The sequence below is a fragment of the Lonchura striata genome, chromosome 1A, assembly GCF_050655825.1.
Source record: "Lonchura striata isolate lonStrDom1 chromosome 1A, ASM5065582v1, whole genome shotgun sequence".
Classification (NCBI taxonomy): domain Eukaryota; kingdom Metazoa; phylum Chordata; class Aves; order Passeriformes; family Estrildidae; genus Lonchura; species Lonchura striata.
Genome location: NC_140741.1, coordinates 51,836,027 through 51,863,341, shown reverse-complemented (window position 1 = coordinate 51,863,341; position 27,315 = coordinate 51,836,027). Strand labels below are relative to the sequence as shown.

Genomic DNA, 27,315 nt, shown 5'->3' with positions numbered 1-27,315 from the left:
CCAGAATATTCTGCCATAGAAAATCAACAAATGCATTAAAATCTTTTCAGTCCTTTAATTATGGGTTTACACACATACAAATATATGCATTTGTGCATGTATCTATGTCCTGTTGGTTTTTTACCTGTTATCTGGATTAGAGAATTTCTTTAAAAGAGTCCAGACCTTGTACGTCTACTCTAGTAGCCTTTTATCTTTGATTACAATTACCTGCTTATTTTGCAGGACTTCTGTGGGTTTTATGAAGATTTATTTTAAGCTCATTTTTTAAAGGGTCTTGGGTTACTCAAAGCGTGATGATTCATGTGAAAATATGGTAACCACCTCCTCAGGGATTCTTAATTTCTGGTGAAATTGATGCTATAATTAGGTTTTCTGCATTAACAGTACATTTGGCTTTTTCTGAAAGCTTAAAAGTTAGTACACACACATATTTGATGTATAAATGTCTAACTGGCTGAATCTCTGAGGTCTTCTACCCCTGTGTTAGTAAACCAGTGATACATCAAAAGAGCTGAAGTTAAATTTATAGAAAATTGTAAAAAGAAATCTAAATTAAGTAGGAAAACTGTATTTTAATTGAGTTCTAAAGCTGCTGTCTTGATGAATAAGTAGATCAGTATGATGTGAATGAAATGTCTAAAATGTAATCTATCCTATATAGTTAAATATTTTCTTCTGACTGCCTTGGCTTTCTGTCTGAAGTGTTGGGGGGGGGGAGGGGGTTTGACCGCTTAATAAATTTGTGCAAAAATTATCATATGCCAATTTTATTTGTTATTAACTGTTTAGATCATACCTCACTCCAGTACGGGATGAAGAGTCTGAGTCCCAAAGAAAAGCTAGATCCAGGCAAGCAAGACAGTCTAGAAGATCTACACAGGTAGAGTATTACTAAAGCTTCTGCATTTTTTAAAATATACCCATAACATCATTCCTGAGAAACAGGCATGCCATACTGCAATTGCATCCATTTCTAATTTTTTTTCTGTGCGTGTGCTATTGTAGATAATATGATTGAGCTGATCAACATATATATAGCTAATAGGATCATGACATAGGGAAAAATACTTTTAATCTAATTTCTCTGGAGAAGGAAAATACTAAAAGAGAGTGCTAATTATTATTGCGTGCTAATAATCTAACTGCATATCTCTCTGCAGCATTTATCTCTCTTAGTTTACATACTGATATATTTGGAAGTTCTTCCCAGTTTTTATCCATATCTGTCAGCAACTAGCACAATACTGTCACAGGGACCAATGTGGCAGGAGCAAAATAGAGTATCTCTAATGGTACTCAAATGCTCTTTGGGCAGTGGAGTAACTGCCAGTCACTGTCTGCTGGAAAACTGCGAATAATCAGCAAATAGTCCCTGAGTAAAATAGCACAAATAAATACTCTAGCCATTTTCCTTACCTGTTTTTAGGCTGAGTCCACAGCTACATTGCTTACTGATGTTGCTTTCAAATCTTTCCAGTTTTAAACCCCTCAAATACTTCTGGATAGCTTTCCAAATGAGAGATCTGTGCTGCTTGATACTACTTCATTGTATGGGACTAATTTTTAATTCATAGTACTAATTCAGAGCCCTGAATGATGGTCAGACTACAGGCTAACTATTGCTGAATCCTTATAGTGAAGAAGCTACCAGGAATTACTTGATTAAACCTTGTCAACACTAAAAGCAATTTAAGTAATTCATAAGATGCAAAGTTGGCTTTGAAGAGGAGATTACAGAATGTTTTGAGCGATGTCTCACTAAGATACATTAGCTGAAAAGTACAGTAGAGAAAAGCTGTCTTAATAAAATTGTTTGATTTCTGAGCTTATTTCAAAACTAGTTTTTAGCCTAAAAATAGCAAGAGACTTTTTAGTGTTGCTGACCTAAAAATCCAATTGCAAGGAATTAATTTGTAAAGTATCAACATTTCTGAAAAGATGAGTATGACATTTCTAGGGTTCTTTCAGAAATGTTTAGTATGCTTACAATCCTATTAAAAGCATCTATTGGATTCTTAAATTATTTCTATAGGATCTTCTTTGCAATCTGTATCTACTAGTTCAGCTAAAAATTGGCTTGCTAGAGAGTCTGTGGTAGATAACATTACAGCAAATATGCAAATACTTGCCACGTACCAGAGGGATGTTTGGTTCCAACATACAAGAGGAAAGCTTATAGGTAGAATATATAGGTAAAATTTACTTCTTGATAGATAGATTTAATTTTCTTAAGTTGAATGTTTTCTTTAAAATATTTATGTGATGTGATCAGCTACATTAATGTTAATGTTATATTTAAATGGTGTTTTCTGACTGCTGTTTTCACAGGGCGTAACACTGACAGATCTTCAAGAAGCTGAAAAAACTATAGGACGAAGTCGTCCCACACGAACTAGAGAACAGGAAAATGAAGAAAAAGAAAAGGAGGAGAAAGAAAAGCAAGACAAAGAAAAACAAGAGGAAAAGAAAGAATCTGAAACTAAAGATGATGATTATAGACAAAGATATTCCCGAACTGTTGAGGAGGTATTTTCATGATGAGTCTCTTTAGGTAGAGAAATTACATGAATCTTTACTCCAACAATGTTATTTTAATTTTGGTACTACTGTAAGAATAATTTATATAGTTAAATGTTTTCATATCCCATGGTTTGTATTCGTTAATCTTGTTAAATTAATTCTGACATTTTTCTGTTGAATAGCCATATCATCGCTATAGACCAAGTTCAACTTCTACTTCTTCATCATCCACCTCTTCGCTGTCCACATCCACTAGTTCTCTATCAAGTTCAAGTCAGCTAAACAGACCGAACAGCCTTATAGGTATAACTTCTGCCTATTCTCGGAGTGGAGCAAAGGAAAGTGAGAGAGGTAGGAGTACTGTTTATGAAGGGTTGTTTGGTTTTTTGTATTTTTTTGTTTTGTTTTGTTTTGTGTTTTTTTGGTTTGTTTTTGTTTGTTTTTTTTTCTTTTAGTTAACAAAGAGTAGCTTACATTTCTAGAGGTATTTCAGAATGGGGTGAGATATGTAAGACCACTGGGCGTGTAACTTGCCCAAATCTTCTGTAAGAAATTTCAAAACTTTCATATAGAGAGGGGAAAAGATTTTCTGTATTTGGTGGTGTTTTGCAGCCATGTGTTTTTTTTTCCACTGTTGGGTCACAGAAATTTCAAATATATTCCCATAAATATCCACATAATGCTTTAGTTTCTACTTTAACACAATAACTATAATAAAATACTCTATTTCAAGGTCTGAATACTTGCATGTATTAAAAAGGAATTTTGCTTGATGAAATAACTGCTAAATAACTAGGAGTTTTCTTCAGTCCTTCCACACTGAAGGACTGGAATGATGCTTTATTTCTTTAAGGATCTCTCAGGGTTGTATGAACAGCTGGAAAGGGTTTCCAGCTGCTCATACAGCCCTGAGAGGTCCTTAAAGGGGATGTTTCCCATTGCAGTTCAGATGTAACCATACTTCTGCATGCTTTAACTGGTTTATGTAATCTTAAACTGAGGATAAGATGCATGATTCAGAGATCACAAAATGTTCTTCTCTGATGTCACAGAGATTTTGCCCTCATTTCAAATGTGAGTTACCTGCCATAACTCTGAGATGCTGTGCCTGATTCTTTGCCTGTCAAGTGAGGAGCCTGTTAACATACAGTGTGATCTCCTATTCTTGGACTTGCCACTGTTGACTTGAGAGAAATACTTTAATTCAAGTTATTGATCAGTAACTTTAGTAGGGTTACTGATTGAAATTGGTAATTTTGTTCTACAGAGGGTCAGATAAAATGATCCACTGATGAAATCTCCATGAACTATATAGCAGTATTGCCATGTTCCCTAGAACAGTATTTTCTGAGGAAGTTACTGGGGTTAGGCTTTATGGATATGCTTTCTAATTTTTTTCACATTTTCTAAAATGAACTGAAATATGGATTACAATGATTTCATAATGCATGCTTACTCTAGGAAACTCACTCTAGATTGTTCTATGGAAAAGTTTTCATTTGGTGAATATTAGCTACCAGAGGTTCTTTTTTTTTCAAGTTATGACTTTTGGAAAAGAAATACAGTACCATCTGAAATCCCAGAGGTAAAACCCTAGTTTATTAAAATTAGGAAAGGTGTATGCTCACCATAAATGTATTTCTCCTCTTTCCTATTTAATTTTGCTTCACTCTAAATTGTTTATTTACCTCTGAAGACTAGTGATGATAGTTATTAATGATTAGTGATTCTTCTATCTGGACTCAATTTTGTGGTTTCTTTATTTAATAAAAGAACATCAAGCTGAACAAACTGCATGATATTAAGTAAGGAACTTTGGTTTGGGCAGGTTTGTTAAATTTTTTTTTTTCTTTTTGCACATGTTATTTGTAAATATATAGGGTAGCAAACACAATCCTGAGTTGTTACATCTATTTCAAATTGCCATTGCATTTGTTTTAAAGGAAAGGGACATCTGTAATACAGTAATAATGTAATGTAGGAGGTCCAAATTTATTCTTCCTTAGAGCAAAAGTGGAGAGGACTGTGATGAAAAGGAGGACTCTATTTGTAAAAGCTGGATTTTTTTTTAATACTGCATCCTTGATGTATGCAACAAAAAAGCTTGTTTGATGAAGAATTGTAAAGGATTACCTTCTCTTTTTTTTTTTTTTTTTTTTTTGTTGTTGTTGTTGTTGTTGTACCTTTATACATCTGCTGACACAGATGTTTCAATTATTACATGGCAGTTTTGAAAACTGAATTGTAAGTCCAAGTTGTATTGTATTACTGTTAAACTAAGACATTTTATTTAGGTGATTGAGGTGAAATTAATATTTACAGTATTTTAGAGCTGTGTGTTCTGGGAAGTGTATGTTACAGCAAACCCTGTATCTGGTAAGAAGCTCTTCAGATAATTTATTTCAGGTAAAAAGAATTTATTGTGACCATTTTAAAGACTGAGAAGTATTTCAGAAAATTAGATTGTGTCATAATTCAGTGAATGAGAAAGTTGTTATTAACAGAAGGAGGCAAAAAAGAAGAAGAAAAGGAAGAAGATAAGTCACAGCCTAAGTCTATAAGGGAAAGACGGAGACCAAGAGAAAAACGACGATCTACAGGAGTGTCTTTTTGGACTCAGGATGTAAGTAAACTTCACTTGTAACAAAGTGAAATGTGTATAGTGTACTCTTAAAATAGAGAATTGTTTACAGTAATACAATATGTAACTCATTGTTCTAGAAAAAATTATGCTTTTCAGTTTGAATATTCTTTGGTTTTGGTTTGATCTTTCAGGAGCAAAATCAAAATTAAGTTTTTTCAGTTGGTACTGCTAACCAGAATTCTAGAACACTGTAGTAACCATAACTTAATAGGAATTAATCATAATCTAAGGAAAATAAGTAAATTATTGAACAAATGTTTTCTATTGCATGTGTACCAAAGCAGTAAAAATGAGACTCTTTTATTTGGCACATTGCAAGTAGCTGTGTACTTAGCAACTTAAAGAACTGCTGTCAGATTAGAAAGGTTATAGTTGATGTTTCAGACTATTCCTTTTCCCTTTTCTTTGTCATGGGATCCATATATAATGTAAAAGTCAGGTTTTCCTATGTCAAATGCAAAATTGTTTAATCTCCTTCTGGTACTGAAAACATGTACCTGTTTGAGAATTTTCTTCCTATATCCTCTGTATTCTCTGTGATTCTCTGTGCAGTATTCTGCTTCTCTTATAGTTTCATGTTCAAAGTGTAGAATGTGTTAAAATCTTACTAAGCTTTAAAGAGTTTTAATTATTTTTCCTCTCCTGCCTCTTTCACCAGAGTGATGAAAATGAACAGGATCACCAATCTGATTCAGAAGAAGGAACAAATAAGAAAGAAACTCAGGTAATTTAAGAAAGATAATTTGTTCATTAACTTTTAAGAGATATATTTTGTTGTAAAATTTTTGTTACAGTTGAATTTACATATCAACAGTGGCCATAACTAACGGTTTTGATTTCCATTTTGTTTGTGTAGAATTAGCATCCAAAAAATGTAGATTCGATTTTTGACACACAGGTCAGGGACATGATGCAGCAGATTACTGGAACAAGCATTCAGTTTCTACCCAGCAAAATCTTTATTTCACCTACATTGTTATTTTCAGATAAATTATGGGCAATTACTTACGCACACTAATTAAAAGCTTTGAAAATTAAACCAAATGCTGTCATTATTATTATTTAAAAATAATATGAAAAGATCATTTGAGGAAACACAGAAAGTTGAAGAGCGCAATGTATGTAATTTTTTCAGTGAACAAAATGGTTTTATGGATATCCTAAATGAGTATTATTGGTCTGGATAAAAAGTCAGTGGAAAACTGTATAATAGGCTTGATTTGATGGGAAAAGTTCTTGAAAACAGAATGGTGTTTGACAGTGGGATGAAAAGGTATTAAAAGAGAATTACTTATATAAGCTGAGCTATACGAAGAATGTATTTCTTTTGACCTAAACCCTGGAGTAGTACAGTACAGAATCATGTTCATTATTTAGGAATAAAACTCAAGTGATATTTATTTCTTTTTTTTGTAAAAGCTTCCATTACATATATGTTAAATATTTTAATTAAGAGACTCATTCTGTACCTTTTTGATTTGCTGTATTTTTTATTTCTGTGCCACATTAACGTAACTGAATAGTCCTGTTTCCTCCCCTTCTAGTGGTACATATCTCTAGGTCTGTAATTACTTCATATTCTGTTCTGTAGACATTAATTTTGGTAGAACATGCTGTGTGGTACTTCTGATAAAATTAATAACATTACAGTGAAATAGTGCTAAATCAGCCCCAAAATTGTGAATATCATTAGAAAAGTGAGTGTGTTGGGCTTGAATGTTGGAGAAGTACAGATTTGACTGACCAGGAGTTCTTGGACAGGTACACGTTTTTGCTATGTGCCTGGGCCCAGAGAGTGGTGGTGAAGGGAATTCCATCCAGCTGACACCTGATCAGGAGTGGAATTCTCCAGGGTTCATTACTGGGGCCAGTCCTGTCCAATACTTTCATCTATAACCTGGCTGAGGGGGTCTAGGGCACCCTCATTCAGTTTGCAGGTAACACCAAGTTCAGCGGGAGTGTTGATCTGCTGGAGGGCAGGAAGGCTCTGCAGAGGAGTCTGGACAGGCTGGATCAGTAGGCCAAGGCCAACTGGATGAGGTTCAGTAAGGCCAAGTAACTGGGTCCTACACTTGGGTCCCAACAATCCTGTGCAGTGCTACAGGCTGGGGACAGAGTGGCTGCAAACTGCCCAAAGGATAAAGTAGCTGGGGATGCTGGTGACAGTGGCTGAACACCAGCCAGCCCATGCCCAGGTGGCCAAGAAGCTCAATGGCATCCTGGCCTGGATCAGCAATAGTGTGGCCAGCAGGACCTGGGCAGGGATTGTGTCCCTGTACTTGGCACTGGTGAGGACCCACCTTGAGTCCTGTGTCCTGGGTCTGGTTCTGAGCCTGCAAGAAAGACATTGAGGTGCTGGACAATGCTCAGGGAAGGGCAACAAGGCTGGGGAAGGGTCTGGAGCACAGGTCCTGTGAGGAGTGGCTGGGGTTGTTTAGCCTGGAGAAAAGGAGGCTCAGGAGAGACCTCTCTCCAATTCCCTGAAAGGAGGCTGTAGCCAGGTGGGGGTTGGTCTCTTCTCCCTGGTAAAAGGGACTGGACAAAAGGAAATGGCTTCAAGCTGAACCAGGGTGGTTCAGGTTGGACATCAGGAAGAATTTTCTCACTGAAAAGGGTAGTTAAGCATTGGAACAGGCTGTCCAGAGAGACTCTGGAGTCACCATCACTGGAAGCATTCAAGAAACAACCAGACATAAGAGCATTATGGTTTAGTTGTCCTGGTGGTGTTCAGTCAAAGGCTGGACTCGGTGATCTTGGAAGTGTTTTCCAACACAAATTATTCTACGGTGAAACATCAGAACAGGTTGCCCATTTTTCTACAAAACCTCTTAATTCCCATCATTATTCATCTCTTGACAGAAAATAATTATGTTTTATTAGGAGTTGTTAGTTTGTAGCATGTGCCTTTGATACCTCTGTGCAGTAAATGCACTTTAAGGTGTCAAAGGAGAAATTGGGTGTATTGTGGAGAATGTGGCTGTTTACCTGTGCACACTGAATAATACAGTTTCCTTCTATAAAAGGAAACCAAGCAAGCCACACCAGTCCCTCCAGAAAAATCACCTATGGGGATGGCTTCAGCCACTGCTAGGTGAATAACACTGGAGGATGTCCAGGTGATGATACGTCAGTAGAGTTTCTTCACTGAAATGTCTTCACTCAAGATTGGAATAATAATTGGAAAAAATTATGAATCTGTATTGACCACCCAGAGGGGCATAAGTTTTGTATGACTGATGTAAATACATAGAGGACACTCCCTCACTCTTAAGTCATCACTTTTAATTAAGTTTTGCTTCTCAACTAAAGACAGTTTAATTTTTTATATTACTGTCATTCATTCATTCATTCCAGGTGAATCCACAGGGACAAAATTTACTGTCATATAAATTAAGTCTAATAAGTACTTCCTTATGTTGTTGCTGTAGTAACTTCTTTTAAGTTATGCCATGTTGAAACAGTGATCCTGTATCTTAACATATTGTTTTGAGCTGAAGTCATTATGTTCAAAACATTGTAGCTGATGTTAAAGAAGAGAAAAAAGGAACAGTGAATTTGAGGAACACTGTTCAGATATCTTTGATAACAAGGAAGCAAACCCAGAATGTGCTAACTGCTGCAATAGCTGCTGCAGTGTTTAGGGCACTCCAGACTTCTAGAGCGTTATGTTAATGTCCTTGTAAATCACATTTTGTTGAGTGTATTCTAGCACATATTTCTTGTCTTTTCTTCTTTTCTATTTTGACATAAAAAAATTGAAGCTTGACACAGTTCAGATAATACATATTGCTGGATAGCATGTGCATCTGACATAACTGTTTAGTTGTATTTGTTCACAGATTGTTATATATTTTAATTAAAGTATTCATCAATCCATTCTTTTTCTCTCTTTTTACCTTTCCCCATCTCAGAGTGAGAGCCTTTCCAGGTATGTGCAATTTAAACAAAATAATTAGAATTGTTACACCTTCTGTCTGCATGTTGTCACTTCTAAGTTCTTTTTGTACAAATTCAACTTAAATCCAGTGGCTGGATTGAGTTTTCAAAGGCTATAATGATACTTATATTTTGTATGAAGTATGATTGTAAAGCTACAGTCCTGCCATATGTGAGTAGAATACTCCATGCAGGGGAATCTGTTGTACTCCATATTTGTAGTGCACTGAAGGCAGGCTGGGCATTTCACAGAACGTAGTGGAAACAGTACTATGCCCTACAGTTTTTCCAGCATGGACCCAGCTTTTACAAAGAAGATGAGGTTTTTGTTGTCTCTCTTTTAGAATATCCTACTGAAAATTTTCTATGTAACCTCAAGAAAAATACAGCCTCTGAAAATCACATTTCCTTAAGATTTTTTAAAGAAGTAAATGCTGAAATATTGTTAATTTTAAAAAATCATTTATTTTTGGACCATTAGCTTTAATTATAGAATTTAATTATATTCTGACTGGTGAAAATATGTTCAATAAAACTGCTCAAACACATGATTAGTGAAGAGTGAACAGTGTGAAATTACTCTTAACTTTATTAATAAAAGATTTTATTGAGTTATTAGGATAAAAACTGCTAAAGATTTGTTTCATCAGCTGTTTCTGTTGAAGCGCTAGAAGTCACAACCAATAGTTTTGAAATCCTGGTTGCTGTAATAAAACTTAAAATTCATCTAGGCCATTCATCTAGTGTTTTTTAAAACACTTCAATTAAACTAATACACTTTTTTAAAAATCTATTTATAAATAAAGAATAATTAAGCTATCTAAGCCAGTTTTAAAGTATTTTAAGGCATGTAAATATTTGCTTGCATTAGATAATTTAATTACATTTAAAATATTTATCTGCATGCATTACTCTGCAGACTGAGCAATTTGAAAACATTTTCACCAAGAATCTTGGAGTACTAGAGAATGTAAAAAATTTTTGTTTTACAGATATGATACGGGATCGCTCAGCATGTCTGCAGGTGATCGTTACGATTCAGCGCAGGGGCGATCAGGGTCACAGAGTTATCTTGAAGATCGAAAACCATACTGCAGTAGACTAGAAAAAGATGATAGCCCTGATTTTAAGAAGGTATCTGATTCAATACATCTGCCGGAAAAATAGGGTTTCATTACTGCTTTTCTTAAATTGTGTGAAAGTAGTCTCACATTGCATCTGAAATACTGCTTAAAATAACTTAGCTGAATGGAGAAGGATAGCAACCACTACAGTGGGGAAAAATATACATTATGAAACAGCTTCTGACTTTTGTACTTTTCAAGGCAAGGGAGAAATGCAGAGGAGCTGAGATACAGTCAAATAAAAAAATAATATGATAGTATTTATCATAAGAAAAGTATCGTATCATTAAAACTGATGTATGCATATGTGAAGACTTTATTATGTGTTTGCCAGCTTACATACATATAAGGTAAAAATATGTTTAGATCTTATTTTAAAATAGAAGAGGAGTTTGTTGAAATGTTTACTGTGGTGGGGTAATCTGAGAAGTCTGAAGAAGAAAAGGTGGCTTTATTATGTGCAAGGTAAGTTGTGTGCTCCCTATACAAAGCTGTTTGTTTCTAGAAATATTTAGTAACAGTTCCTTACTGTGCTTGCTAATTTTAAACACCTTTATTTTATTTCTTAGGCTCTTAATGTATTTGTTAACTTTGTTGTGGTTCAGTCACATTTTTGAAGTTTTTTGGCTAATCTCACTATTGTCTGATTTTTAAACTAATATTTTCTCTTAGCTTTATGAACAGATTTTAGCTGAAAATGAAAAACTGAAAGCACAGTTACATGACACGAACATGGAACTTACAGATCTTAAGCTACAGTTGGAGAAGACCACTCAGGTTTGTATAAAACAGAAAAGCATGTACTTAACAATGTAAATAATAAACCAGAAGCACCCCCAGCTGTGGGCTGCTCTTTACTAAGCATCGGCTTTGTTTTTTATCCAAAGATGGGAATGGAGAATTTCTCTCTTTCTAAAGAGAAAAGAGTGCAGGATTCTGGTCTTCAGCTGTGAGCAAAACATGTCTGCTTCCTGCCTACTTAAGTAGTAGTGGTTCTTGCCAGCGTGTATCTGCATGCAACTTTTTTGCAGGGTAGGAGTAAACACTTTCTGCACTGTTAAGCTTATATTTAAACTGACAATCGGGTCTGCTGGCAAATTGGCATAACCTGCCAGTTCTTCCTGGCTGGTTAGATAGCTTTATCTTGGAAATGAAGAGCAAATAATGCATTCCTGTTACCAATAACTGCTGTCAGATAACAGTGCTGCATACAGTTATACAAGACACATACACTGGAGTTAGATTTGTCTAAATTTGTCTACTCTTGCTGTAGAATGTTTCATATTGTCAGATCATATTTACCACAATTCACCTGTACTTAATTGTCTTTCATATGTACCCTGCAAATGTTAGTGAAGAAAGATGCCTGTTTTGTAATGCTTTTAGATAGAAATACTGTGTTTTTCCTGTTAGCCAAAGGCTGGGTAGTGATTAAATAACAAAGATGGTCGCAGAAGTGCTTGATAAATCCAGCTCATTCTTTATTTCAGTGTTACTTCCCTGAACACACTCTAAAATGTTTTTGATTACATACTTCAGACAGAATACTAAAATATGTAATTGGTTTTTTCCTCAGTTCTGTGTTGTCTCAAAGCACATATCAATGTCTTCATCAATTTTGTGTTTCAGAGACAAGAAAGATTTGCTGACAGATCACTCTTGGAAATGGAGAAAAGGGTAAGTTTCTGCCAAAAAACTTTTAAATACTCCAGTTCAAGCTTTATTTTAGCTTGTTTTGCAATCCTTGGTTTGCATATATTTTAGTAGGAACAGAATCCTTTCTTATAATTCGCATTTTTTAGAAGATTTGGGGATTTTAGGTTTCAAAGTGGCAATGAATGCGAGATGGAAATTACTCTTAAGAATTGCCTTTAGTTTGCCTGCTCATTCATGATAACCAGTTTCTAAACTCTACTGCCCTCCAGGGATGTGCCACTTGTTTCATGTCATCCAAAACAATGCTGGCATTCCAGAGGGTTAAGCAGATTCATTGTGTCTTATTTTTTAACACATTTCCAAGATTCAGAGAAGTTAATTTCCTCAGAGCTTTTCAGAGGCACGAATTATTGTTGGTAATGAGATAGCTGTTTCTGCCTCACAGATATGGGACCTTAAACCTGCTAATGATTAAAATTATCTTTATCTGCCTCTTTCCTTGCACTGTAGCTTTTTCCAGAGGAATATGATAATGGGGTAGAGGGAGAAAGTGGAAGAATGAGTAAACAGTGCAGGAAGAGGGGCATCAGAGTCAGACACCCAAAATTGAATGGGAAAGAGTCATGCAGTGAATTCATATGTGAGATAGACTATTATTTCAGAAGTTGGACACATGATAATCTTAGGCTGTAATTTCATGCTAATTTAAAATCCAGCCCTGTAAAATTATAGTTTCACAGCAGTGTAAAGCAAACTACATTGTTTTTGAGGTTGTCTTGGCTTCCTTCATTGACTCTGAACACCATGTGTTCTTTTCTTCTCCCTTGATCCTGGAGTGACACATTAGAGACAAATTGGGCAAAAAAATCAGACTTCAACAGTAAGAAGTGATGTGGTAAACATTTATTAATCCCTGGTAAATTTCATATTCACTGGCCTTTTGTATTAATTTTCCAGTATTTTAGGTTTTATTTATACAAGTTTTAGTTACACAGTACTGTCCAGTATATAAACAGATCTTACAGGAGCACATGGAGATGTAGAAATACTCTCAGGCATTTCCTGAAGTTTCATTATCTTTATAGTCTCTGCACTTAATTGCTGCTGTTTAGCGCGTATTTCTCTTTAATTTCTTTGACATCCTAGTGTGGGCAGTGATTTCATCAGTAGAAAGGTTTCAGCAGCAGATAATTGGTTTCTTTCTTGCTAGCATGGCCACACAAGTGGGCATTTAATTATTTAATAAATGTAGCTGCATCCATTAATGTGTGGGTTTGTAGGTAATGCACAGAGTACTGCATAGATAGACATAATTTCAGTTTTAAATTGTTGCTTGGCTTTCTCCCAAAACAGGCCATTGCATTACAAAAACTGACTTTTTCAGAAATTCTTGCACTTTTTTTTTTAAGACATTCAGTCCAACACTAAAATATCTTTCAGAAATATTATTTTCCTAAACATATTAGTATTAAATCTAGTGGATAAATAGTTAACTTAGTGATGTATGTATGTAACTTAGGTGCTATATGGCTGAAACAGGATTTACCCAAAATCTGTACATCTGAATCTTGTTTGTAATTACATACTTTTTTTAAGATAGGAATTTAAATGAGGAATACATTTATGATTGTTATTTTTTGTTGTTTAAATCTGAGGCTTCACTTTGAATGTGACTGAAGCAGGATTCTCAGCTGCTAGTCATCAATAGCTGATCTCTAGAAATAAGTTTATTGAATTCAGCATTTAAAAATAATTTTAAAGATAACTTTTTAATGTGTAATGTAACAATAAAAATGCAAAAATCAAAAGAAATTGTAGAGCTTTTCTAAATATACTTCTCCAAGTATGTGACTTCACTAAAATAAAATATAAACCTAAATATTTTAATATAAATTACATAGAGAAGAGGAGAGGGAAAAAGTAAAGTAGTGAGGAAAAATGGTAAGAAATAAAAGGCCAACAGAGAAAGAGCCGAAGGCATCTTTGGACTATTACATTTTCCAGGGGAAAGCTACCTTTTCAGTGAAGAAAATGAGAATATGTATTAAGCCTAGATTTGCACTGTAGTAAAAATCAGAAAATACTGGCTTTGAATTTTATTTAAATTCACTTTTCAGAAGTGGGCTTCCTTTATATGACTTGGTGATACATTGTGAATATTGTTCATTTGAAGCAAGAAAGGGTTTTTTACCCCCATTCCTTTGGGATGGGGGTAGAGATCAGGGCACATGTGCAAGGTCCTAGCAATTCATGGGCAAAAATACGGGTTTCTTTAACAGCCTGTCACTCTGCCAAATATGCTAATAGCCCTTTGCAGAATTTTATATGACATGGTAACAAAATTTCAAACCAAAACTTAAATGTATGGGTTTCAGTTTGGATTAAAATTCAGAAAAATCTAGGTACCTTTAAACTTTATTTTTTTCTCACAAATTTGGAATTCTTCATCTGGGAATTTGAATTGTGGAGAGGTGTATTTCTTTGTGTTATTGAATATACAAATATATGTAGGCATATACATCTGGTTTTACTTCTCTAAAATTGTATAGCTCTGTGGGGGTCTGTTTTTCATATGTGAGTACCTGTGTACCTCAGTCTGACTGCACAATCCTGTGGCTCCTAGGTGCTTTGATACAAATACAAATGAGCTATTGTATTTTATAAGATGAGAGATTAGCATGTATTTTTTTTCTTTTTTTTGTGAGTTACAAATGTTTCTTGATAGACCTTACAGAGTTGAGGAAGTATATCATAAAATTTTAGACCTCATAGATTGCAAATACTTTCTTTGAGTCCAGGAAATAATCAAGTAATACTGGCAAATCTTCTCAGTGAAACTACAGTGCATTATTTCATTGGCATCCCTCAAACTGGTTCCTAGAAGTAAGCAGTTCAAGAAAAAGAAGAGTATAGCTTCAAATAATAGGAACAAAACAGTTTTACGAAGTGTATTATACCTAGACCAGTCGATCTATTTCTTTTGTATAATGTGAAGTATAAAAGTCAGTTAAAGATTTTACTGAATTGATTTTTATTGCTAATAGACAAGCTCAACATGCTAGTTAAGCAAATACTTCAAAAAGATTAAGAATTTCTAGACACCTGAAATTTTGAGATTTGTTTGATTATTCATCTCTTGGTAATAGAAAAAATTGTTGAATATTGCTTCATATAAGAACACATCATATATGGTATTCTGTAAGACTAGTAGGTAACAGATAAAATTCTAAGTATTGTAAAACATAGTGGGATTTTTGTTAGTTACTTGCATCCCGTTAACTCACTGGTACTTAGGTTCATTACAGTCATTATAAAAAGAAGTCTTAATTTGAAGGAGTTAAGTACATTAAGTAGTAACAACTGCAGTAATATATGTATTACTCTGATAAAAATTAAAGTTGTTTGCTATAATGGGAAAATGTTGGGGTATAACTGCACTGTGATTAAACTAAATTCAAATGATTTATATCTGAAAGGTGTCCGGCAAGAGTCAGTATCTACTGGGCGGTATGATCTAACCAAAGTTTTACACACCTCAGTCAATGCTGCTTGCTGTTTGCATAACACTGTTGTATGCAGATGCATATGGCCACTTCGCAATAATCTGTTGCTTTTGCCTCTCACCCTCTGGAAAAAAACTGAATGTAGAGTATGATACCTGCAGCTGCTTTTAAATGAGATACACTGCATCATATGACACAGGAAAGCAAGCAATCAAGCTATAAACCCTGAAGTCTATTGCATTAGCTGCTCATCTGTCAGATGTGTTGAAAAATAGGTTTAAACAAAATAAAAATGTATCTGCACTGCAGACTGCAGTGTAGTATAGAAAACCCTAAACTAACTTTCCATAAACTGGCTTGGTTATATAATCAGTGCAATCAAGTTCATATACAAAGCATAATTTCTCCTGCTTCTCAGGTAAAAAGGGAAATAAAAGGAAAATTAAACTATACAAGAAATGCATAAAATATTCAAGAAACATTTTCTCAAGAAGCAGTTGATCTCATGTAACTAGATTTCTGATCTAAATCCTGTAATGTCAGTTTCATCAACTGTTGAAGTTTGGAGTGTGGACAGATCCCACTGAGATGAGACAGATGTTTCAGCTACCTTTATCTGTGAAAGCTTATGCTTTTGTGCTTGTATCTTCTAATATTCTTGGTTTCTGATAATTTTCTGCATTTCTTGGATATTAAGGTCTTACAAAAGCCTAGCTCATGAAAAATAAATCCAAACAAGTTGTACTTAAAACCTTTCTAAATAAGTGAAAAGGAAGGGGTATGTTTTGTAGGGCTTTATATGAATTTCTGTATCTCTTCCTCTTTGGATATTAAAATTCCATATTGACCAAATTTCTGTGTATCACTGCCATCACAAGTTTTCTGTCCACACTATGCTTTTGGTTGTATGATCTTTGAAACTTGAAGTATTTCACTGTTACCACAGTATTTACAAGCTGTAATTTTTAAAACATTGTATTGTTCAGCATTAACACACATGTTTTGATTTAGGAAAGAAGAGCGCTAGAAAGAAGGATATCTGAAATGGAAGAGGAACTGAAAGTAAGTAAATTAGTACACTATTAATAACAAAGTGTATTATTATGTCAGTGAGACGTAGTCTGGCAGTATTACTGGTCTCTGTAATTTCACTAGAAAATAACTAAGTTACAGCTGGATGTCAGAGTCACTCCTGTCACACAGCTTGTAGCAAAGCTGTGGTGCTGGCATAAGCAGTCATAGATGTACAATTGTGAAGAAGGTGCTGAGTTCTAGGATTCTATAACATGGCTAACAAGAAACATTCAGAGGTGGTTAGAGTGAAACATATCTTGAGCTAATCAAGATGGAATTGCAGTCTACAATTTTGATGTGATACTCATAAGTTTTATTTATTAATTACTATTATTAAAATCCATTGTTATTAAATAGTGGTTGCATATAATTGTATAGATATTTAAGCATTAAATGTTGTTGCAATCTTTATCTCATGCTCTTTATTAAGTAGATTGCATGTTACAATATCAAAAGAAAATCTTCTGTCTGTATAGTGTGAATCAGGTTTTATGTAACAAAATGCAGTAGGTAGAGTCGAGCTGTTGACAAATGAGTAACATGTACCATATTGATTTCTGCTTTTTTTCAGCTATGTATAAAATGAATCTCTGAGGCAATATTCTTTTTTAAATAAATTTAATTTCTGTTTGTTTGGGTTTTTTAACCAGTCCTTATTACTGTTAAACTCTCTGATATGATTAAGGGTGAGAATTTGGGTGGGTTTATTTTCTGTTATGTCCTTTCATATAAACATTGGACATGGCCAACAAAACTCATAGAGTTTAAGTGGAATGTGAAAGTACCATTATTTTGACATTTGATATTTGTCACTGATTAACAAGAAGTTTCCTTTTGAGCTCCCCCTGGTGCTTGGAAATGGCATTAATTTAATAAGTATTAAATTAATACTTTTCATTAAAATACATGCACCAAGTTCTGTTAAAGTAATTGAAGCTGACAGGCAAAAGAGTAACTGTGATGCCTCTGGCTCCCTTGGATTCAGAACAAGATAGTCTGCTGTAAGGGAGGACACATCTGTGATTCCTTGAGGGGTCTTCAGAAGAGAAATACAGAAAAAACAAATTATGATAGAGGAAAATAATTGTCTGCCTAAGAGTAGAAGACAGGATGTGAGCTTCTAGGGAAAGCTAGGCTTCTGATAAAAATTGAGAATACAAATACATTGCTTTTTCCAAAAGTTTTGTTTCAATAAGCAAGAAGTGAAAGTTTTTAATTAAAGATTAAATATTCTTCACATAGTTTGTTGCACAGTTGTTTAAAATTATATGTTAAATGTGTCATTATGTACAGGGTTTTGAATAGGAGACTCAGTCTGTGCAATTAGGATGTTAAGTGAAGAATTCCAGGAATAGCTCTCATTGTTAATGCATCCTGAACTGTTTTGGAAAGCTGTGACTAATCACTACTGGTACTTAGATTGCTTTTCAAGAATGTGCCACTTGTTTGATACTTTCCTTTCACAGCAGCTTATTTACTTTAAACAGGACTGTCTCTTCTAATTTTTCTTTCAGTTCTGCTCATCTAATATACATGTGAGTTTTTTTCTCATTTTCACTCCTATTTCTTTGATTCCTGCAGAACCTGCAACAAATAAAGCAGATTCAATCTTTGAAACACATAAATGAGCGACTGGTGACTGAGAATAGGGCCTTGACTCGAGTGCTTACCAAGTTGTCAGGGTCCTGTAGGCAACTGCGCTCTGTGGACTTGTAATTTCTTCCTTCTCCTTTGTTTAGCCAGGCAGGTGTTGACATTCAATTTGTGCTTGGGCAGAATTTTACTATTAACACTTGTGTGTCAGAAACTGACTCAGTGCTGCTCGGTTCTGGAGGTGTGGCTAAAGATAAAGCATGGTGCCCAGTGTACAAGCTAGAGGTGTTGCAGATGTGCTGGTATGGTGTGGTATTGCCCCTGCTAGCACTGAAGCTTGGCCTTGAAGATAAATTGGCAAGGATCCAGGAGACCTTTGACATGTTAAAATCTTGGCAACAACTGAAGGGATTTGGATTTGCATGAGGATATACTAAAGTCAGTCTCTTGTTTTGATGTTTGTGTAAATGCTCAAATAGATTTGCCTCTAGTTTTCTAACAAATTGAAATTGAGATTTGAGCTTTCTTTCTGCAGTTTGGTTTAAGTGCATAGAGTTTAAAAAAGTTTACTCATAACAAAAAAAATAGTGTTTGAGAACTGGTTTCATACTGTGCATTCCTGAATAGCTGCATTAGCAACTGTTTTGCTTACATTTTTGTATTTTGGTGTTTCAAAGGGGACCAAAGTATTGTTTTTTCAGAAATGTATTTGAATTTCAAGTTGATTACTGTTTCCAAGTATTAAGATCCCATTTGAGTCTTGCCAATCCTTATTTTTACACAGACAATTTAAAACATGCAGTTCTAGCACATAGTTAAGAGTGTTGATTTATATTGCTATATATAGAGGCATCCCAGCATGGATGAGAGTCCTACAATGCATGAACTGTAAAATCACAGAGAAAACCAAATGCTGCCTAGTGTGTCAGATTGGTTCAGACCCCTTCTGATAAAAGTATGAACTGTTTTGAGTTTCATCTTGGAAAACAATGCTAGTCTGTTGTTCTTAGTGTTATTGCAGGGATGTTTCAGAAACCCATGGAAGTTTCAAAACTTACATGAGGATAAAATGTGGTTTAATTTTACACCAAATCTATATGCTTTTTTTCCTCTTAAATATAACAACTGTCTAGGCTGGAGTTTACAGTGAGCTTTTAAGATGTGTAGTTAAAAAAAATAAACCAGCCTTCTGCACAGTGACTCTTGCTAAACTGCTTCCTTTCATCTACCCCCCTTCCCACTTAGAAAGGAAGGTGATGAGTGTGCATTCTGCTCAGAATCTGATCTCGGGTTTTCCCCACTAAGAGGCCTGAAATGAAAAGGTTTATCCTTTTAATTGGTTTCTTTCTGGAATTGGACTAACATTAGGATGTGGTGTTCCTGATCTCAGGCCTGCATTCTGCAATGCTCCCTTGTGTTAACCTTTACTAAGGAAGTGAAGTCAGCTCACTGACCTGGCTGAAAACAAATCCCTTTATTCGTAATAGTACTTGATCCAGCTCACCCCAGTATTGTTGCATCATTAAATTAGATGTGCAGAAAGCAGCAGGAGCACACTGCTGCATGAGGAAGGAGAGCAGTCCCTTTAGGGCTATTTATCTTACATCAGCCTCAGCAAACAATGTGATTTTTCAACACAGCTGAGCTAATCTAATGATTGCTGTCCACATCTGCACATCCATACTGTCTTTTTTTGCTAGCACTGGCATTCATTTAACTGTGGTGCACTGTGAGAACTCAAAATGTCTCTCAGACATTTTTAGAGGTTCCAGGCCTTGGTCAGAAGCATTTTAGACCCTGGCAGGCAGCTGAAAAACAGCTGTGATTTTGAGTTTGAGCCATGGAATGAGTTACCAACTTTGGAGGTGGAACAAGCAGTCACAAAAGGTTAGATAGTATAGTATAAGTAATTACAAAGTAGAGGGGAATTTTTTTTAGTATTGTACAGGGGGGTTTTAGCACATGTACAGGGGGATTTTTACTTTGTACATGGGGGTCAGAAGTTCTAAGATGGAGGAAAGTGGGCTGATCCTGTTCCTCCTTCTTCTTCCTTGCTTCCATGTTCTTGGTGATGCTGGCACTCACAGATTGGTTTAGAGTAGAAAAACACTTGGCAACGTAGGTAGTAGGTATTGGGGAATAATTGTAAACATGTAATACGTAATATATCATATAAAAGATAGCAGCAGCCCTGGGTGGAGGGAGAGACGAAGAAGACAGCAGACAGAGAGGATGTCAGGGTGTGTGTGTGCCTCTGCCCAGGCCGCTGATCAAATAGCTGCAGTCCAAGAACATAATCTGTTAGATAACTAGCAATAAACTGCCTTGAGACTGAACAGCTAAACCTGCGGAGTTTTTCTTTGGAAGCACGGGTTGGAGGAGGAATTTCACCACCATATGAGACCCCAGAGCAAGGCCGGGGTTCTCACAGTACACCATTTAGGGTGTTAACCACAGAAAACCATTCAGTATTCCTGTCCATAGCAAGAGTTTTCAGTACCAGGTCATTGTGGAGCTTGAGTTAGTCTGACCAGTAAAAGAGAAGCAATGGAAACACAGCAGGGAGCCTTGGCAGTATGATGGTAGGTTAACAACAGCAGTGTGAACAGGTACTTCAGCAGTTCGTAAGCTTTTTTAATCTTTATTAATCAAGTTGTTTTGTATGTACAAACATAAATCCTCCAGCAAGCATAGACATGATTGTTACTTTACAGATCTGAGATGGCTCCACATATGTCAGATGATTATCGAATCATTGTTTGCTAAATGATAACACTGCAAAGTTACTAGCTAATCATGCTACAGACAGAAAAAGAGTGCATTTTTATTTGAATTGTATCACAGGAAGATACTTTGCTATTTTAGTGAGAAGCAAATTGGAATTCAAAGTGCAGTATGTTACTGTAATTTTACTGAATTTACTACAAAGGCATTTTTTTCCTCCCTGTTGTCATGAAAAGTGTATGGTGTCACCTTATGAGAAGTTTCAGTACCCATAGAAATGCACTGCCCCAAGATATTAAATAATAATTTGTTTAAATTATGTGGGGATTAGTATAAATGAGAAGTGTAAGTATTTTAGGTTACATGTGCTTATCCTTCCTGATAAATCTCCTGCTATTCACAGAACCATATTATTTAGATTGGAAAAGACCTCTAAAATGGTCAAATCCAACCAGTACCCCAGCACAACCACCCCTAAACCATGCCCTGCATGCCATATCTACGCATCTTTTAAATGCTGTCAGGGATAGTGACTCTACCACCACCCCCCTGAGCAGTTTTGCTTGACAACCATCTTGGTGAAGAAATTTTTCCTACTATGCAATATAAACCTCTCCTAGTGCAAGTCAATACCATTTTATCTTGTCATATAATCCTTTTGTCTCTTACAAATCTTCTCCTGTGCTCTAGCAGACTCAAAACAAAAGAGAAAATATTTTCTTAAGACCTATTCTACCTATTAATTGAATCAGGATTAAAATATACCTACAGAGATTTGGAGCTATATAATGGTACTGGCTTATGTTAAAACTCTAATTTTGAACAGTGGATTTTGTTAAAGTAGTTCACTAGAAAATCTACCTCTCTTTGGGTCTGTCTCTATGTAATTAACCATTACGGGCTGCAGCTCCCTCCCTACTCAGTAAGGTGAAAGAGGACTGTGACATTCCTGGATTTATTTTGAGGTTTCATTGGAATGCACACACAACACTACTGAAGGTATCTATTTCACCAGTACAAAAACTTACTTCCTTGGTTCCCTCTGCATGGCTAGATGAGGGTTGTTGTGGTTTCACCCAGTACCTTTGGTATGAAATCTGTAGCAGAATGGAAAGGAGGAAGAAAAGCCTTTGTTTGGTTTGCCTGAACAAATGGCTGTTCTGTTGTTTGCAGACACATGCATATTATCTGGATATGACCCGTATCTTGGACAACAGTAATTTTTTACAGCTTAGACTTAAACAATAATGCTTGACAGTTGCAAAAAGATTCCTCATGTTGCCCAATTTCAAACATATTTACGTAGTTTTTGAAAGTAATCAGCATTTTACATCTCTTTTTGTTCAGAGCACAGCTCTCGCTTGGACGCTTCCCTGTGACTCTAAAGAGCTCAACTTGGGTGGCTTTCCCTAGGCTCATCCATAAAACAGTTGGAATCAAGGATAGCTGAATGATTTTTGACTACTCTAATTGTAGAGACCACCTTTCTTCTTCTTACGATCTCCTGTCGACTTCCTTTCACATAATTTGATATTTGCAGGGAAATAAACTAGAGATCTACAGCTTCAGTCATTTTCTGTTCACCATCCCATTGTGATTCACTGTGAAAGAGTCTGCAGTTCAGTGAAGTGAGTGTGGACAGGAGATGTAGAAATGAAACCTCTAGCGCACAGTTAATTCACCCTGCATTTTTAAACTTCCTAGTTCTTTCTATTCCATTCATTCCATAATGTCCTGAATATAATGGGATTGAAAGTATAATTTTGCTTAAATAAAATGAAAATAATCTAGTACCAAGAAAATAATGAAGAATAGGGTAACAGGTGTTACCTAGGTTGGTAGCTGAACTTCCTGCATACACTTGCATTTGAGGTTACTGAGTGACCACTGTGCAGGAATAGGCTGTTGCCTCCTGTGGGAAACCCCTGCTAGAATCCATAAGTGTAATTTAGCTGTGAGTGTGATAGGTCCTTTGTTATCAGTGTGTGAATGTAGGTACAGAGAACTGCTGAGATATTTTCTGGTTTCTCTGGAAACTGAATTCTTCCAGTACCAACTTCTATGCCCTGACTTGTCCTCCTTTCCTGTCTGATCCAGTCCTCTCACCTCATTTGGCTTCTGCCTTGCAGCTTTTGTGCTTGTGTGTCGCCTATCTCCTTTGGCAGCTGTATCTTGCCATTCCCTAACCTGTCTGCCTGAGTGTGTAGCCTGGTGTTGCTGTGATCTGTTTCAGTGATATGATCTTGTGTGAACTATGCTATTCAGGGACATAATCTCAAATTACAGGATGTGTGCTTCAACATGACTTTGGAAGTGGTTGGAGGATTAATGCTATGAGCTAACAAGCTGAATCACACTGTATCTGATGAGGATGAAATCATCCAAGGGCACAGTGGTTGAGATGCTTAGCCACAGCATGTTTTTTTGAGACTCTGCAAGTGCAGTATAGAAAAGCCTCTTTAAATTGTTGGTAGTTAATTTCCCCCTGCCCCCTTCCTTCCCCCTGGAATTTGAAGTATTTCATTACTTTCCTCATTCTACTATAAATGCTTTTGTCAGAGGCTGGTCATGTGCACCACTGAGTTTTAGTGCATCTAGTCCAAGCAAATGAAAACTTCTAATCTCTAACCCTTAAATGTATCATGCTAAAAGGGGAGATTTTTCTGAACTGCTGATATGAAGTGTGAGAACTGCCAAGATACTTAAGCTGAATAAAGATTTTGACTCACAGTCCTTGTCTAGTCTTGCTGCTTTTACTTTGGGTGTAACAGCAAATAACCACCATGTTTCATTTTTCATAGATGCTACCAGACCTGAAGGCAGACAACCAGAGGCTAAAAGATGAAAATGGGGCCTTGATCAGAGTTATAAGCAAACTTTCCAAATAAAAGGTTTACTACAGCAGCAAGTTACAGTATTGCACATCATGAGTAACTCCAGTGGACCATGGTATGGCAGTCACTGGAAGTGTGGGAAGATCCTTCGGAGACTGTCATTTTCAGATATCCTGCCAAACACCCTCTTACCTGTGTGTTTTTTTGTATCAAGATCATTGTTTCTGTTAAAATGCAGCTGCTGAGAAGATAAAATGACTGAGAAATCTTGTTTACAGCCACAGCATAATAAGGAAAGTATTCAAGGCCAGATACGCCTCAGATATTTAACCAGTAAGCCTTAGTTGTACATAAACACTTTACATCAACAAAAGCTTTCAGCTCTCACAGATGACAGTTACTCAATAATGTTTTTGTTGTGCCACAATTCCCATTTTTTTTCCTAATACTAGTTTTTCTTAAAGATTTAAGTTTGGATTTTTTTCCCTTCTAATTTTTTGTGTACCAGATTTTCTTGTACAGTGTTTTCACAGCTTTACCATTTGCAGAGACCACACACCCTTTTAAATTACATAATATGTGTATCTAACTAGAGTTGTATTGTCCAACCACCTGGAACAGAGATGTTTGGTGGAACATTTGCTTTCACTGTTTGTGCAATATGCATTTACTTCCTATACAAAATGCTTTAAAAGCCAGTTGAAACTAGAAATATTTTAAGAGTCCTGTTTTCTGCCTCTATTGGTCACTTTAAAAAAAAAAGAAAAAAAAAGAAGTTTGTAGTGAAAGACGTTAGATCCTGTAATTGTCACATTCATTTGAGCAGGTACTGAGTGATGCTGTATATATAAATGTGTACTGGTTTGATTTTTTCAGACCACCACGTGGCATGCTTGAATATATTTCCCTATTGCAAATGTCTGTTAATGCAAATTAGGCTATCCAGAATAGTGTGTTTAACAAAGTTCGTTAATTTTTATGGTATAAAGAATTTAGACATTGTACATTGTATGGAGCCCTATCTTTACAAAAGGTCTAAACTATATAAAAACTTTATTATCTTTTTGTCCCATTTTTTTTCATTTGATAGTGTTCACCATAATAAAAAATGCATAAATATAACTGCTTCACTACATTTCACATACCTGTATTTATCTGAGTGCTGTCCAAAACTGTTGTGCTAGCCAAAGTAATGTACTAAATCATTTGAAAAGCATAACTCATTACACTCACAATAATGTTTATATGCACTGTTGTTGCCATGTGAGAAGGCATCCAATTTGATAACACCATGTCAGACCATTTTATACATTTCAGTGGCCTTTAAAAACAAAAAAGTACTTAAGATCATTTTTGTTAGGAACAGCTTTTATATTTTCACTAAACCATTCAAAATATGACATCCTATTGGCACATAGTTTATTGCCTAAAACCACTGAACAGATCAGCCATTAATACAAATTGTACATTGTAAAGCTTGTAGTAGCTATTGTATTATTGATTATATTGTATACTATATTAAATGTGAATTTGTACCCCTTCATTTAAAAAGGTTGTGTCCTACTGCCTATTTGGGGGAGAGGGAGGGTTAGCTTTACAGGGGTGGGATATGTTTTGGTAAGGAAGACATGATGTCCTCTCTCTGTTGATTGGTTTTTTGAAGATGTAAGGTAATGCTCTTACTACCAAGCTCAGGATTTTTGATTTTAAAGGTACACGGCTAGTTTGAGATATCTTATTGTAATTGATCTGTATGAGAGGTGGGTCTGAACCATAGGGACTTCCATTGTCTTATGCTAACATAAAGAATTGAATGGCTGCAACATATTGAGTTCTGTTACAAGACAGTTAGACATATTCTGGATTATATTTGGTAAAGTTTGGGTGCCTGTGAATGATTAAATACGTGTTTCTAATATTTTAGTGTTTTATATTTAGGTTATTTATTCTTTATATCTAAAAAATGAATGGCTACTGTGCTATATTGATTTTATTGGTAGTACTGAGCAGACCTTGTATCTGCATGAAACGAGTTGCAAAACCCACTATTTTGGAAAAAAAAATGTATTTTGACATATACAAATAAAATGAATACAAAATATTTTAAATGTGTGAAAGTTTTACTGATAAGACATTGAAATTTGTTATGAATTTAAACCATGTTATAAGTTTGCTATTTAAATTCTTTGGTGGGCATTTTTCATTCATTGAGTTACTTGGATGCAAGGTTCAAGTACCTTTCAAAGATTGTAATCAGATTGTGATTATTTGCACATCATTGTACATGCACATCTGTAAATGCAACGGTAAAAATGCCATATTTATGCAATCTGTAACAACTTGGACAAATGTTTATATATTTTACATAAACCTTTCTGTGTGCAGAATCTGAGAACCATTTTTTACATGATATTAACCTAATCTCACAAAGCAGTTGCTAAACTTGTGTCATTGTCTTATTGTTCCTGATTGTGTTGAAGATCCATTACATCCCCAGAAAATCCATCTACAACAAAGAGAAAAATGGGTTGTGGAAGACTATCATTTGGGAGACTGTCTGCATATAAGAAGTATATTATTGCTGGCTGGTGACTCTGACAAGCTTCCTTAAATGACTAATGCCTTAAATGGTAATTTAAACCAACAACTTAGATTTTCAGGGGACTTGTCACAATGTGGAAAGGGATCTCTCTGTCCAGAACTAACATCAAATACAGAGGCATGAAAATAGCTGGTGTGGAGAGTGAAGAGGCAAATGGGCTGCTCAGAACCAGCTCCAGCCGTGGAGGGAGCCATAACCTGGGGAGGAGGAAGGAGCGCAGTACGCTCAAGTGGGAGGAGAGTGCAGGAAGCATGGCTGTATAAGGACTGCCTGACCTTTGTGGCTCCAAACAATAGCAGTTACCTAGAAGAAAAAACTCGGGAGCTGGAATTTCATTTCTTATCCACGTTGTCTCCCATATAAACAATTTCCTCTGAACCTTCCTAATTCCTACAATATACTGCTTTACTGCTGTTTCCTTGCCATCTTCCCAAAAGCACAGTTATGATTCACAGTGTGCAGGTCAATGTGTTTGTTTACTCACCACCAAGTACAAATGTGAATCTTGGGATTCACTCATTTAGAAATACTGCCCTAGCTAAATTTTGGTTGTACACACATGAACATTAAATTGGTATTAATCTTACCTGTCCAGTACTCCTGGCCACTGTTCATCTGCTGCCATAAGGGCAAATGGATTGCCATACAATGGTCCTCTCATTTCTACTTTAGGAAGAGTAGTTATGTACATTTTAGACAAGGAAAAAAGCATGGTTTTGGGTTTCTGAAGATAACTGCCTTAGGAGATGTGTGCTGAGGGAGAAATTTTAATTTTTTCATCTCTGTCAGACACAAATGGACTCTATATGAGAAGGCTCATGCCCCTGTTAGCTGGCATAACCATGAGGTTTATAGTCAAGAGTAAAGGCATAATGCCAAAATATAGTGATAGACAGAAAATTTACACACGAAAGAACAGGGGGTGAGGAAGAAGTGCACCATGATGTCAGACTAGGAAAGGGAAGACCATGTCAGAAAATTAATGGTTTGCATGGTGACATCAGAACAAAATTGTCCCTAAGTCAAGAGTTTAAGGCTAGGCCCTATCTCATCCAAACTCCTGATCAGAGAATTGTCCAGTGCAGCCAACACTATGAGTTAT

General features: G+C 35.7%; 1 protein-coding gene across 8 annotated transcripts in view; it reads left to right on the top strand.

Annotated features, from left to right (window-relative positions):
• Positions 1 to 25,998, top strand: part of PPP1R12A (protein phosphatase 1 regulatory subunit 12A) — a 116,688-nt gene extending 90,690 nt beyond the window's left edge. For 5 of the 8 annotated variants that reach the window (XM_085568755.1, XM_085568752.1, XM_085568759.1 and 2 more), the window contains 12 exons: positions 793 to 883; positions 2,332 to 2,529; positions 2,706 to 2,874; positions 5,028 to 5,146; positions 5,826 to 5,891; positions 9,079 to 9,095; positions 10,096 to 10,237; positions 10,900 to 11,004; positions 11,857 to 11,904; positions 16,398 to 16,448; positions 18,042 to 18,203; positions 23,579 to 25,998. In XM_085568755.1, the coding sequence (XP_085424881.1) occupies positions 793 to 883; positions 2,332 to 2,529; positions 2,706 to 2,874; positions 5,028 to 5,146; positions 5,826 to 5,891; positions 9,079 to 9,095; positions 10,096 to 10,237; positions 10,900 to 11,004; positions 11,857 to 11,904; positions 16,398 to 16,448; positions 18,042 to 18,176 (1,141 nt within the window). In that variant the 3' untranslated portion in view covers positions 18,177 to 18,203; positions 23,579 to 25,998. Of the gene's footprint in view, positions 1 to 792; positions 884 to 2,331; positions 2,530 to 2,705; positions 2,875 to 5,027; positions 5,147 to 5,825; positions 5,892 to 9,078; positions 9,096 to 10,095; positions 10,238 to 10,899; positions 11,005 to 11,856; positions 11,905 to 15,359; positions 15,391 to 16,397; positions 16,449 to 18,041; positions 18,204 to 23,578 lie in introns of all 8 variants that reach the window. The other 3 variants (XM_085568754.1, XM_085568753.1, XM_021528060.4) reach the window with 3 other exon arrangements.
• The last annotated feature ends 1,317 nt before the right edge of the window (positions 25,999 to 27,315 follow it).